The 13,028-nt window shown below is 38.5% G+C and overlaps 3 protein-coding genes across 10 annotated transcripts; all 3 read left to right on the top strand.

Annotated features, from left to right (window-relative positions):
* The first annotated feature begins 1,176 nt into the window (after positions 1–1,176).
* On the top strand, positions 1,177–3,992 carry LOC125587586 (cystathionine gamma-synthase 1, chloroplastic-like). The gene is made up of 11 exons (XM_048758352.1): positions 1,177–1,697; positions 1,807–1,910; positions 2,038–2,111; positions 2,196–2,364; positions 2,477–2,536; positions 2,626–2,829; positions 2,910–2,996; positions 3,079–3,186; positions 3,278–3,373; positions 3,465–3,583; positions 3,671–3,992. Exons 1-11 carry the CDS (start codon positions 1,247–1,249, stop codon positions 3,792–3,794), a joined length of 1,596 nt encoding a protein of 531 aa, XP_048614309.1. The 5' UTR covers positions 1,177–1,246; the 3' UTR covers positions 3,795–3,992.
* A 1,222-nt stretch (positions 3,993–5,214) lies between these two features.
* Positions 5,215–9,405, top strand: LOC125587584 (CSC1-like protein HYP1). Of its 2 annotated transcripts, none has more exons than XM_048758345.1 (11): positions 5,215–5,382; positions 5,775–6,139; positions 6,212–6,361; positions 6,429–6,492; positions 6,580–6,789; positions 6,875–7,063; positions 7,139–7,437; positions 7,522–7,798; positions 7,877–8,152; positions 8,550–8,783; positions 9,023–9,405. In XM_048758345.1, exons 2-11 carry the CDS (start codon positions 5,859–5,861, stop codon positions 9,182–9,184), a joined length of 2,142 nt encoding a protein of 713 aa, XP_048614302.1. In that variant the 5' UTR covers positions 5,215–5,382; positions 5,775–5,858; the 3' UTR covers positions 9,185–9,405. The 2 variants fall into 2 exon arrangements, with proteins under 2 accessions (XP_048614302.1, XP_048614303.1); XM_048758346.1 differs by having other exon boundaries at positions 5,272–5,382; positions 5,831–6,139.
* A 298-nt stretch (positions 9,406–9,703) lies between these two features.
* On the top strand, positions 9,704–12,834 carry LOC106453250 (SNF1-related protein kinase catalytic subunit alpha KIN10). Of its 7 annotated transcripts, none has more exons than XM_048758350.1 (12): positions 9,729–9,917; positions 9,987–10,038; positions 10,253–10,447; positions 10,516–10,700; positions 10,781–10,963; positions 11,040–11,171; positions 11,274–11,459; positions 11,558–11,650; positions 11,768–11,851; positions 11,931–12,068; positions 12,168–12,389; positions 12,489–12,834. In XM_048758350.1, the coding sequence occupies exons 3-12, from the start codon at positions 10,264–10,266 to the stop codon at positions 12,600–12,602; spliced, it is 1,521 nt and encodes a 506-aa protein (XP_048614307.1). In that variant the 5' UTR covers positions 9,729–9,917; positions 9,987–10,038; positions 10,253–10,263; the 3' UTR covers positions 12,603–12,834. The 7 variants fall into 7 exon arrangements, with proteins under 7 accessions (XP_013750973.2, XP_013750970.2, XP_048614307.1 ...); XM_048758347.1 differs by having other exon boundaries at positions 10,495–10,700; XM_048758349.1 differs by having other exon boundaries at positions 9,732–9,917; positions 9,987–10,123.
* Positions 12,835–13,028: the final 194 nt, after the last annotated feature.

Genomic DNA, 13,028 nt, shown 5'->3' with positions numbered 1-13,028 from the left:
TATACTGGGATTAGTGCATTTTTGACAAATCCTTAGCAAAATAGAAGCATATAACATTGTCAAATTGAAGATTACACGCTTTAAAAAGAATTCATAAAGACATTTCCAACCCTGCTTAATTTTTTATTCTAAAATGGAGTAAAATAGAATACGAAATAAAAAATATTACAATTCAACTTCATATCTCATTCTATAATGAAGTTTATTTTATAATAGAGTTTACTACATAAATGAAATAATCTATATTTTGTTTGTTCATTACTTCATTATAGAGTGGAATATATAGTTGGATTGTAACAATTTTATTCTATTTTTCTTTACTCCATTTTAGAAAAGAAAATAGAATTTTACGTTGGCCATTCTTGTACTTATCAACTGGAAATAATCTAAACAGACATTTGTGTGCTAAATTTTGGGGGAAAAAACTAAACAAACATTAAAATGAGTTAATTTTTTTATATAAAATCATGTATCGGTATGGATACTATATATACTATACGAATCAATTTAAAGATGCTACAATTTTCAAAAAGAGCGGGATGTTCAAAATATTCACATCATTATTCATTAGCATTTTTAAATACCCTAAAGATTCCGTCTGTTGAACAAATTTTCTACATGCATTAGGGCATCTCCATCCCTGTTCCATTTTTTTCTCTAAAATGGAGTAAAAGTGATTATGGAGTAAAGAATGCTCCAACCCAATCCCATATCTCACTCCATAATGAAGTTTACTCCATAAATGGAGTAATCTATTTTTTTTTTGTTCAACACTCCATTATAGAGTGGGAAATGGAGTAGGACTGGAGCAATTTTACTCCATTTTCACTTTTACTCCATTTTAGAGGTAAAAATGGTGTTTTACATTGGAGATGCTCTTATAACCCATTTAATAATTAACAACTTATCACAATTTCAAATAAATATATTTTCAAAGCAACTACCCTCTGTAAAAAAAAAATATGCCGATACTTGCAATTGTTGTAACTAAAAAAAAAAAAAAGAGTTCTATTTTTGTAACGTTGAAAATTAGAAAAATGGTAAGAATATACGTATTAAAAAGAAAAACTAAAACCGTGGGTTAGTTTGAAAGATGGTTAAGTTAGATCTAAACTCAAGGAAGGAGTCACGGAAACGCAAAACGACAAGCAGTTTGGCTTCTTAAAAACCCGCCCATTCAGCAATCCCTCACGCACCTAACCACAAACCAAACCCCAGAGAGAGAGAGAAGAAGAGAGGAAGAGAAATGGCCGTCTTGTCGTTCCAGAGCCCTACAAACTTCTCCGCATCCTCCATCCCCGGCTCGTCTCGACGCCGTTTCGACTCCACCGCCGGCTCACCGTCGTCATTCACGGGAGACGGCCCTATATCCTCAATGATCCTGAGGTTCCCTCCCAATTTCGTCCGCCAGCTCAGCATCAAAGCCCGCAGAAACTGCAGCAACATCGGCGTCGCGCAGATCGTCGCCGCCAAGTGGTCCAACAACCCCTCCTCCGGTTTACAGTCGGCGGCGGCGGCAGCATCGTCTGTTTCCGCCGCCGCCTCGGCCCCTGCGGCCGCCGTTACTCCTCCCGTAGTCGCGCTGAATGGCGTGGACGAGGAGGTTGTGGCGGCCGAGGGAGCCGGGGAGATAGGGTTGAAGAAGGATTCGAAACCCTCATTTTTGAGCTCCGATGGGAGCCTCACTGTTCATGCCGGTACGACGTCGTAGCTGTAGATCCGTTTCATTCTGAAGTCATTTCATGTCTAAGAATCATTTCATTGGAGATAATTTGAGTTTTGTTGGGGTTTATGATGATGATACAGGTGAAAGATTAGGTCGTGGTATAGTCACGGATGCAATCACCACTCCTGTAGTCAACACATCTGCCTACTTCTTCAACAAAACTGCTGACCTTCTTGACTTCAAGGTGTGATCAACTCTGTTGCTTTAATTAATCTATTGTCTTGATTTTGGTGAATACAATAAGTTAATATTGGAAAGAATCTTTCTTGACGAGATCATTGACTTTATTTCTCCTTCAATAATTATTGTAGGAGAAACGGAGTGTCAGTTTCGAGTATGGTCGTTATGGCAACCCGACCACTATCGTTCTTGAGGAGAAGATAAGGTGTTATTATATGTCTCTTTAGAAATCTACACTTGCCTTTTATGTTCTTTATGTTTTTGATTAATATATATATGTATTGTGCAGTGCACTTGAAGGTGCTGAATCAACCTTGGTTATGGCTTCTGGAATGTGTGCAAGCACTGTTATGCTTTTGGCTTTGGTTCCTGCTGGTGGACACATTGTGACTACTACCGATTGTTACCGGAAGACTAGAATCTTCATGGAGAATTTTCTTCCCAAGATGGGCATCACTGTAAGAAACCCATTTTTTTTTTTAATTACAGTAGTGTCAATTCTAGTTTCTCTGATTCCTGAAAGAAAGAGAATTTTCAACTTGAATGATGAACCATCATGTTTATGTCTAGGTCACTGTGATTGATCCTGCTGATATCGCCGGGCTTGAAGCTGCTGTGAATAAGTACCAAGTCAGTTTGTGCAGTCATATTATTTCTCTTGGAGTTGAAAACAAAAGAGTAGTGTATGCCTGACAGCTTTAATTCAACTGGTCTTACAGGTCTCTCTGTTCTTCACTGAGTCACCGACAAACCCATTCCTTAGATGCGTCGACATTGAGCTAGTTTCAGAAATATGCCACAAGAGGGGAACTCTTGTTTGCATCGATGGCACCTTTGCAACACCTCTGAATCAGAAAGCCCTTGCTTTTGGTGCTGATCTCGTCGTGCACTCTCTTACAAAGTACATCGGAGGACACAACGATGTGAGTACAAACATAGATAATTAAAAGCTCTTGTTGGCTGTTTACTTTGTTACCAAAGACTGGTTCTTCCCTTGACGTAGGTTCTTGGTGGATGCATCTGTGGCCCACTGAAGATAGTTTCAGAAATTCGCAATCTGCATCATGTGTTGGGAGGCACACTTAATCCGGTGAAACACCTCACCCTCTCTCATGAATTTCTCTTATTTATGCTCTTTATTTCATGAATCTCATAAGATGTTTGTTAAACAGAACGCAGCGTACCTAATGATCCGAGGCATGAAGACAATGCATCTTCGTGTACAGCAACAGAATTCAACTGCCTCAAGGATGGCCGAAATTTTAGAGGCACATCCTAAGGTATATGCAATAACTCTTTCTGTGTGCTTACCGTTTTTGAGTAAATATCCTGAGACACCTCCTTAATCAAAGCTTTTTTTGATTATTGCAGGTGAGTCATGTGTACTATCCAGGCCTTGCAAGTCATCCCGAGCATCACATTGCCAAGCGACAAATGACTGGTTTTGGAGGTGTAGTCAGTTTCGAGGTAACATTGATCAATCACTCTCTCTATCTACACAATATTTAGCTTTTCTAACTGAAGAGTGCGATGATCCTCATATCTTTGTGTGTGGTAGATTGATGGAGACATAGAAAGAACGATAAAGTTTGTGGACTCTCTCAAGATTCCTTACATCGCACCATCTTTTGGTGGCTGCGAAAGCATTGTGGACCAACCGGCCATCATGTCTTACTGGTATGTATATGCTTTTCACGTCTTTTGATCTATCAATCTTGTGGTTTTACTAATTCATCGTGTGGTTGGTTGATTTTATGATGATAGGGATCTGACGCAGGAGGAGAGGCTAAAGTATGGAATCAAAGACAATTTGGTTCGTTTCAGCTTTGGAGTTGAAGACTTTGAAGATGTCAAAGCTGACGTTCTTCAAGCTCTCGAGGCCATCTGAAAGAAACTCCAACTATTTCAACCCCTCCAAAAACACAATGTCGTTTCTGTGATCTTTTGAATTATTGTCTGTTTCCTTGTCACTCTCTTGCTTCTTATCGCTCTCTATTTGAACGGTTTGGTTACTGTAATAATGTTGTCTTTGAACTATTGTTCGGCGACATTTACCGTTTCGTAATAAAAGGGGTCTATTTATGTTTGTTGGGCTAGTGAATTTCATTTATGACCTGCACCTAGCTCTTGAGACATACAAGACTCTTTCTACAAATTTCAAGAATCTTGGCAGCGGCATATCATCTCCGTACGGTAACCTAGGTTGCACGGAAGCTTCATCAGACGTCCGCTTCCCGCTTCGGAACCGGAATCGGAATCAGAACCTTGTGGAAGCTTGCGGAATCTCGCTTCCAAAACGTTTCTAAAATATTCTCTTTAAAAACTTGTTGGAAGCTTATGATTCCGTTTTGGAATCACGCTTCCGTTTTTTTTAAAAAATACAATGTATATCAATAAAATATAAAACCATAGTTTTAATCTATATAAAATAAAAAAAATTAATAGTAATGAATATTAAGTTATAAATATACAAATATCAAAAATAATACTATAAATTATCTTTATGCATTGAGATTTTTTATCAAAGATATAGCACATATTGAAACATATTGTGTCAATTATTTATGAAGTATTAAAAATAATTAATATAATATTTTTTGTAAACATAATTTTTGTGTATTTTTACAGTTTTAATATAAAATAATTTCAAAATTATTATAAATGAATAAATGTTTTATTTCAAATTTTAATCATATAATTTTTAGTCCTAATTTTTTAAAAAATTTACGTATATATATATATATTTATATATGGATATACGCTTCCAACACGTATCCGCTTCCTAATATTTTAAAAAATCTCGCTTCTGCGCTTCCTTACGCTTCCGCTTCCACGTACCCGCTTCCGTTTCCATGTAAGATAGACGGTAACAAATCAAGAGTTGGGGAGAAGGCAAAGAGGATGCGCCATCTCTTTGAGAGAACCGAAGTTTGAGCAGACTTCTCCAACGGTAAGAAAGACAGGATGTGGATGATCACACCATCCGGTAAACTGCTTATCCTGCCCATCCCTACGCCTAATAAACCCCTCGCTTTAAATAAGTCGAGTGAAGTTAACTAGGCTAGGACTAGAAGACAGTGACTTGCAAAGAAAAAAAAAAGAGTTTAGGGAAATTACGGCCACAGAGATGATGAGAAAACTCGATTAAGTTTCAGATCTAGAAGACAACAAACATGCAAATGCTTCTTGAGAAGCTGAAACATCCAAAAGAAAATGTTGAGTGTTAATGCGAGCACTAATAGGATAAATAATGGGCCATTTTATAGGCCCATTAGTAAAGATACCTCCTAAAGTGACGTTAGCTCATGTGGTGTGTCCAGCGAGAGAGAGAGAGAGTAATCAAAGCAAAAGAGTTTCTGACCCAGCAAGTAACATTTTATCAATAATAATTATCCGATTCCTTTTTGAATCCCGACGCAACAATGGAGAACTCCAGCATTTGTATACGTATCGCCTTCACTAATCTCATACCAAAGGTTCCATCTTTTCTCCCCTTCGTTTGTGGTTTTTGAATCGAAAAGCGCTTCAGCCTTTCTTTTTTGGAAGAATCGTCTCTTGCTTTGTATCTGATCCATATTCGATAACGTTTATAATTGTGTTAGCTTGTAGATTTCATAGATTGCTTCTGGGTCTATGATTGGGTTCCTAAACCCAGTTCTAGCTTATTACTACTCTCCATGCTCTTCTTCACAATTATAATCTTTTTTTTTTTGTCAATTTTCACATATATTCTTCATTTAGCTGAATGCTGCAACATCATTATCGGTTTTGGGGTTCTGATGATTTCATTTAAAAAAAAAAAAAAAAATGCTGGGTCTATTTGTAACTTTAATTAACTCCTGACAATCAGTTTTGCATATATTGCCAGGCTTGTTCTCTTGGTCTCCTCCTTTGTTGAAACCGAACAATCCTTGTTGTCTTTAGTTCAGGAAGGAGGCACAACGTCGGAGCTATGATTCTGTCAGCACTTTTAACTTCAGTGGGAATCAACCTTGGCCTCTGTTTCCTCTTCTTCACTTTGTATTCCATATTGAGAAAGCAGCCTGGTAATGTCACCGTCTACGGTCCACGGCTTATTCAAGCTGGCAAATCTCAGCAGACAAATGCCTTCAACCTCGAGAGGCTTTTGCCTACTGCTGGTTGGGTCAAAAGAGCTTTGGAGCCTACCAACGAAGAGATCCTCTCCAATCTTGGCTTAGATGCTTTGGTCCTCACTCGTGTCTTTGTCTTCAGGTGAGAATTTGTTTTTAAAAGTTTTCTTTTGGATGAATGATTTGAGACTTTCAAAGCTTTTTTTGGTGGCAGTATACGAGTGTTTAGCTTTGCTTCTGTGGTTGGGATCTTCATCCTTCTTCCAGTGAACTATATGGGTACTGAGTTTGAAGAGTTTTTCGACCTTCCAAACAAGTCTCTTGATTCCTTCAGCATCTCTAATGTTAACGATGGATCAAACAAGTAAGAAAGAGATCAAAAGCTAAACTTTTATTTTCCCTGGCTTATGCTTGTATGCGTTTTGCTTCAGGTTGTGGATTCACTTTTGCGCAATTTACATCTTCTCCGCGGTTGTTTGCTATCTGCTCTACTGTGTAAGAAGTCTCTTGTTTTCTCCATTCATTCTATACTCCTTTGCGCTTAAATGTGAACATAAAACAATGTTTGGACTAACTTTACAGGAGCACAAATATATTTCATCAAAGCGGATTGCTCATTTTTATTCATCCAAGCCTCAGCCGCAAGAGTTCACGGTTCTGGTCAGTGGCGTCCCTCTTGTGTCTGGAAACAGTATCAGTGAAACTGTGGAAAGCTTTTTCAGGGAGTATCATTCTTCCACTTATCTTTCTCACGTTGTTGTTCATCGGACTGACAAGTTAAAGGTTCTCATGGTAAAGCTTCTGTCAACCAAGGGTTCTATATTTCCTTGAATTTTGATAGTTCTTGATTTCATATATTCGTTTTAACACTTTGTAGAATGATGCTGAGAAGCTATACAAGAAACTTACTCGAGTGAAATCAGGAAGCATATCTCGTCAGAAGTCTAAGAGGGATGGGTTCTTAGGGATGTTTGGGAAGAGAGTTGATGTGGTTGATCATTACGAAAAGAAGCTCGAGAAGTTAGAAGACGACATGAGGTTGAAACAGTCTTTACTAGCCGGAGAGGTGAGAGTTTGTCTTTGTGTGTGATTAATTGCATTCTTCAACATATTCATTCCTTTTTTGGCAAACCCTTTTTAGGAAATTCCAGCGGCTTTCGTTTCCTTTAGGACAAGACATGGTGCTGCAATAGCATCAAACATTCAGCAAGGAATGGATCCAACACAATGGCTAACTGAGACAGCCCCGGAGCCTCAAGATGTTCACTGGCCATTTTTCACCGCATCGTTCGTGAGGAGATGGATCTCCAACGTGGTGGTATTCGTGGCTTTCGTAGCTCTGATAATCCTATACGTTATCCCTGTTGTATTGGTTCAAGGTCTTGCTAATCTTCACCAGTTAGAAACATGGTTCCCTTTTCTTAAAAGCATACTAAATATGTAAGTAACAACACCCTGTTCTTTGTCTCAATTGAACCAGCTACAAAAATCTCTTAATCTTTCTTCTTCTTTCTTTGTTTGCAGGAAAATTGTGAGTCAAGTGATTACAGGATACCTTCCGAGTCTAATTTTCCAGCTTTTCCTTATGATAGTACCACCCGTTATGCTTCTACTTTCCTCAATGCAAGGATTCATTTCTCATAGCCAGATTGAGAAATCTGCGTGTATCAAGCTTCTAGTCTTCACTGTGTGGAACAGTTTCTTTGCAAATGTACTCTCCGGATCTGCTCTTTATCGTGTTAATGTGTTCCTTGAACCTAAGAACATTCCCCGTGTGCTTGCTGCAGCTGTTCCAGCACAGGTAATAAACACACACAACATCAAGTTTTACGGTTTCCACAATCTCTTTTCTTAAACATGTTTAATCTCATTGGTGCAGGCATCGTTCTTTATATCTTATGTTGTGACCACTGGGTGGACTGGTTTATCATCAGAGATCTTCCGTTTGGTTCCTCTTCTCTATAGTTTTATGACGAAACTCTTCTGTAAGGAAGATGAAAAAGAGTTTGAGGTCCCTCCCACTCCCTTGTGCCAAGAAATCCCAAGGATTCTCTTTTTTGGACTTCTTGGTACAACTTACTTCTTCCTCTCGCCGTTGATACTGCCTTTCTTGTTGGTCTACTTTTGTCTTGGATATGTCATCTACCGCAACCAGGTAAACCGGATCAATCTTCAGTTTCTTTATGTGGATTGAGTATCCAATAATTTAAAATCTAAAATGATTCCATTTGCATTCTCTTGGACAATGCTTGAGTATATTCTCCTTTAATGCTCCTCAAAACTTTCTTTTTAAGCACATATAGGAATCTACCCTACAACCAATGAATCGTCTACACATCTTTTTCTGTTATGGAATGGAATCTCTCACTTTATGTGTAAAACCCTTTTCTAAATTCTCGAATAGCATCTTATTAAAACCGAAAGTAATGTTTCGAGCTATGACACTAACGTTACATCAAGAATACATTTTGTTGTCCTTGATTCGTTTGTTTCATTGCAACTTGGTGGTAGTAGAATGAACTTCACCTTTTTTCTTTGTGTGTGTGTTGCAGCTCCTAAACGTATATGAGGCCAAGTATGAAACTGGTGGGAAGTTTTGGCCAATAGTACACAGCTCCACTATCTTCTCTTTGGTGCTAATGCACATTATTGCAATTGGATTATTCGGCCTTAAAAAGCTTCCATTAGCATCTTCTTTAACGATTCCCCTCCCGGTTCTCACCCTCCTTTTCAGCATCTACTGCCAGAGACGATTCTTGCCCAATTTCAAATCTTATCCTACGGAGGTAAATGCTTTGTAGATCATTGCCTCTTTTTACATAACTTTTTGGGAACATAATGCTGACTACTTTGAATCAAATTCATGATCTCAAAGGATATACAAACAGAACAATAGTGCGTAGTCCTTAGGATTTAGCCTTGAGCAAGAACCTTTTGCAGCCCCATATATAAATCTTAGCATAAAGTTCTGTTGCTACTACAGCTGCTTCTCATATCCTTTATACATGTCTTACCTGTGTTGCAGTGTCTAGTAAACAAAGACAAAGCAGACGAGAGAGAAGAGAACATGTCTGAATTCTTTTCTGAACTCGTGGTTGCATACCGTGATCCTGCGCTATCGGCATCGCAGTACTCACGGGACATGTCACCTGAGGATCCTCCGCTTCTTCGTTCATATCAATCCTGAGAAGGAAAACAAAAAACATTCTTAGACCAAGTCTTTTGCTTGAGCTTTTGGAAGTTTGCTTATGATGTTGAAACAGTGTTGGTTACTACATGCTCGGTTTGAGCTCTTTAACCGATGAAACGGGTCGCTTGTGGTTTGGCTCTTAACCGATAACAAACCAGTTTATTTTGTTTACAGTTGTAATTAAAGAAAGAAAGAAAGAAAGAAAGAATCACTAGTCACTACTAACATGTTAGACGGTACGATAACTTTTGGAAATTGCTAAACACGTAAACATCTCAATACTTTCTTAAAAATAAAGTAAATTGTTGGATAATTAATTTAGTAACTAACGATTAATCATCACTACAAGTGTCAGATAAACTTTTTTTTTAGGGACAAAACACCTGGTGTATGTTAAACCGAGAATAATTGCAAAAAACAAGATGAAAGCTGATGACTTCTTGCCACGTCCGCATAGGGGTATTCATTGTAATTAAACCTAACCTTGAGGGTAAATTAGATAAAGATTAATCCGTTTATGGAAACCGAAAAAATAAAATTAAATATATTGTGTCTATAGGCTACACAAGCAACGAGAAGAGAGAGAGAGAGGGAATCTCTCAAATTCTGGGTTTAAGCTCATCTGTTTGATCTTCATTCAGTTTCGAATCTCAATTTCTCCTCTTTTGAGCTCAGAAATTTGGGGCTTTTTGTTTCCTTGCTGCATTTTGGGCTTCTCTCTTTTTTTTGGGTAAGTTCGATCTCTCCAAAGCTTCTATTTTCGGAAACTAATTGTCTCTTTTTTTTTTTTATATGTTAGTTTGCAAATCGGGCGTGTTTGATCGCTCTCGGTTTCTTCATTTCTGTAACGGGTACGAGAGAGATCCGTCGATTGGATTGTTTAGGGTTCTTATTCCGAATTGGGGGATAGTTGAAAAAATTGCTAATTTAAGCTCCGTTAGTGTTTCGAAATCTTCATGCTTTTCGCTCTCACTTGTTCGTTAATAGCAAGAATCGGTTGAATTTTTGATTGAATAGATAAAAAAAACCGGTTTATTGAGTAATCTGATGAAGTGTCTTGTGTAGGAGATTGAAAAATGGATGGATCAGGAGGTAGAGGTGGTGTTGAATCGATTCTACCAAACTACAAGCTCGGGAGGACTCTTGGTATCGGTTCCTTTGGTAGGGTTAAGATTGCTGAGCACTCTTTGACCGGACACAAAGTTGCTATCAAGATCCTCAATCGTCGCAAAATCAAGAACATGGAGATGGAGGAGAAAGGTACTCACTTTGTTCTCTATTTTGATTTTCATCCTCTTTTAGTTTAGTGTTTGTTTGTGTTGGTGCAGTGAGGAGAGAGATCAAAATCTTGAGACTCTTTATGCATCCTCACATCATCCGTCTCTACGAGGTCATTGAGACTCCCACAGATATCTATCTCGTCATGGAGTATGTCAACTCTGGTGAGCTGTTTGACTATATTGTGGAGAAGGGTCGGTTGCAGGAGGACGAGGCCAGGAACTTTTTTCAGCAGGTATTGTTATCCAAGCAGTCATTCATTTATCATTATATCGGAGAGTTCAAAATTTAGCCATGACTTTACTTTTGATGTAGATAATATCTGGAGTGGAGTATTGCCATCGGAATATGGTAGTTCACAGAGACCTTAAGCCTGAGAACTTGCTTCTGGACTCCAAAAGCAACGTTAAGATTGCTGATTTTGGCCTGAGCAACATTATGCGAGATGGTCACTTTTTGAAGACTAGCTGTGGTAGTCCAAATTACGCTGCTCCAGAGGTAAAAAGCTCTTCAACCTTCATGTGTAATATATATGTAGGGATTGTTGGTAAATATCACTTGTAAAATGTTTCAGGTAATTTCGGGCAAGCTATATGCTGGCCCTGAAGTAGACGTCTGGAGCTGTGGAGTGATACTCTACGCTCTTCTTTGTGGGACTCTTCCGTTCGATGATGAGAACATTCCCAACCTTTTTAAGAAGATTAAGGTACTGTCTATTGAGTTTTGTTTCTTAGTCTATTTGTTCCCTTTCCATTTTTTTTTTTTTTTTTGCCTAATCTACGCGAGTGTAATGCTTTTCTTTCTTCAGGGAGGGATATATACTCTGCCTAGCCATTTATCTGCTGGTGCTAGAGATTTGATCCCCAGGATGCTCGTGGTGGACCCCATGAAAAGAGTAACCATACCTGAGATCCGGCAACACAATTGGTTCCAAGCTCATCTTCCAAGGTATTTGGCTGTCCCTCCTCCAGATACGGCCCAGCAAGCTAAAAAGGTAAAACCTAACGTGTATTTTCATTGGAGATTGTCTCTATCCTTCTTTTTTCAAGAACGCTTGGCTTCATTTCTTTTCTCTTTTTTTTGTTTTGGTAGATTGATGAGGAAATTCTCCAAGAAGTTATCAATATGATGGGATTTGACAGAAACCTCCTCATTGAATCTCTCCGCAACCGGACCCAGAATGATGTATGTGTTTCTCTCAGCCTCTTGTCCACTTGCTTCTTTTTTAAAAAAAATTCAAAAGTGAAAAAGTTCATCGTAATATCTAAAAATAATGAATTGTTGTCGACTGCAATCTTCCAGGGAACTGTGACATACTATCTGATACTGGACAACCGGTTCCGTGTCTCTGCTGGTTATCTCGGGGCCGAGTTTCAAGAGACGATGGTTGGTCTTCATTGTCCTCTTTTGACTGTAGCAAAAGTTCTTTGAAGTAATAATACATTGAATATTTTGATTTAATCAGGAAGGTACTCCGCGTATGCATCCAGCAGAAAGCGTAGCTTCACCAGTTAGCAATCGGCTTCCAGGACTGATGGAGTTCCAAGGAGTTGGCTTAAGATCTCAATACCCTGTTGAGAGAAAATGGGCTCTTGGACTTCAGGTCTTGATCCCCTTTTGTTCTCTCTTAATTTATACTTTATAATGATATCAAGCTTTTGCTATCTATATTGATAATACAACCATATCTGGATTGCAACAGTCCCGTGCTCATCCACGCGAGATAATGACAGAAGTCCTGAAAGCCCTGCAAGATCTGAATGTGTGCTGGAAGAAGATAGGGCCGTACAACATGAAGTGCAGATGGGTTCTTAACAACGCAGATAACTCGATGCAGGACAACAACTACTTTGGAGATGATTCCAGCATAATAGAGAACGACGCAGCTGTGAAGTCGCCTAATGTTGTCAAGTTTGAACTTCAGGTTAATTCTCTTCTTCTTCACTTCATTATATAACTGAAACTGGGTTTTTTTTTTTTTTGTTTGTTACTGATGTCTGTTGCTATTGTTGGTTTGAAACAGTTGTATAAAACACGGGACGACAAGTATCTGCTGGATCTGCAGAGGGTGCTAGGTCCTCAGTTCTTGTTCTTGGATCTCTGTGCTGCCTTCCTTGCTCAGCTCCGAGTCCTCTGAATAATTCTATCCATCAGACCTCTTCAAGAATAATCCCCACGTCTTCTTCCTTTTTTCGTTGGTTTAAGAAATATTCAGAAAGAAATGAAAAGCGAACTTCTTCTACTATTTCTCTCTTTAGTATTCTATTTTGGTGCTCTACTCTAAGTCTAAAACACTTCTTAAAACTTAAAATGTAAGACCGATGAACTCTAGTAAACAAAACAAAAAGATGGTGCAACTTTGTACATAATTTGTAGTGCATTGTGCCACCTAGATTGTGTTTTTGTTTCTTTTGCAACTCCATATATTGTAGGGAAAAAAGATGAAATTTATTAAGATCAGTCCTTAGGTTTTTGGGGGACTGGAGTTACATTTAGTTTTGCTTAATCCATATCATTTCACTTCCGAACACATGAGACTTGCAAGTTTTATTGATGGGATAGG

The sequence above is a fragment of the Brassica napus genome, chromosome C5 (genome assembly GCF_020379485.1).
Source record: "Brassica napus cultivar Da-Ae chromosome C5, Da-Ae, whole genome shotgun sequence".
Lineage (NCBI taxonomy): Eukaryota > Viridiplantae > Streptophyta > Magnoliopsida > Brassicales > Brassicaceae > Brassica > Brassica napus.
Note: the sequence above shows the minus strand (reverse complement) of the source record. Positions and strands in the feature narration are given on the sequence as shown.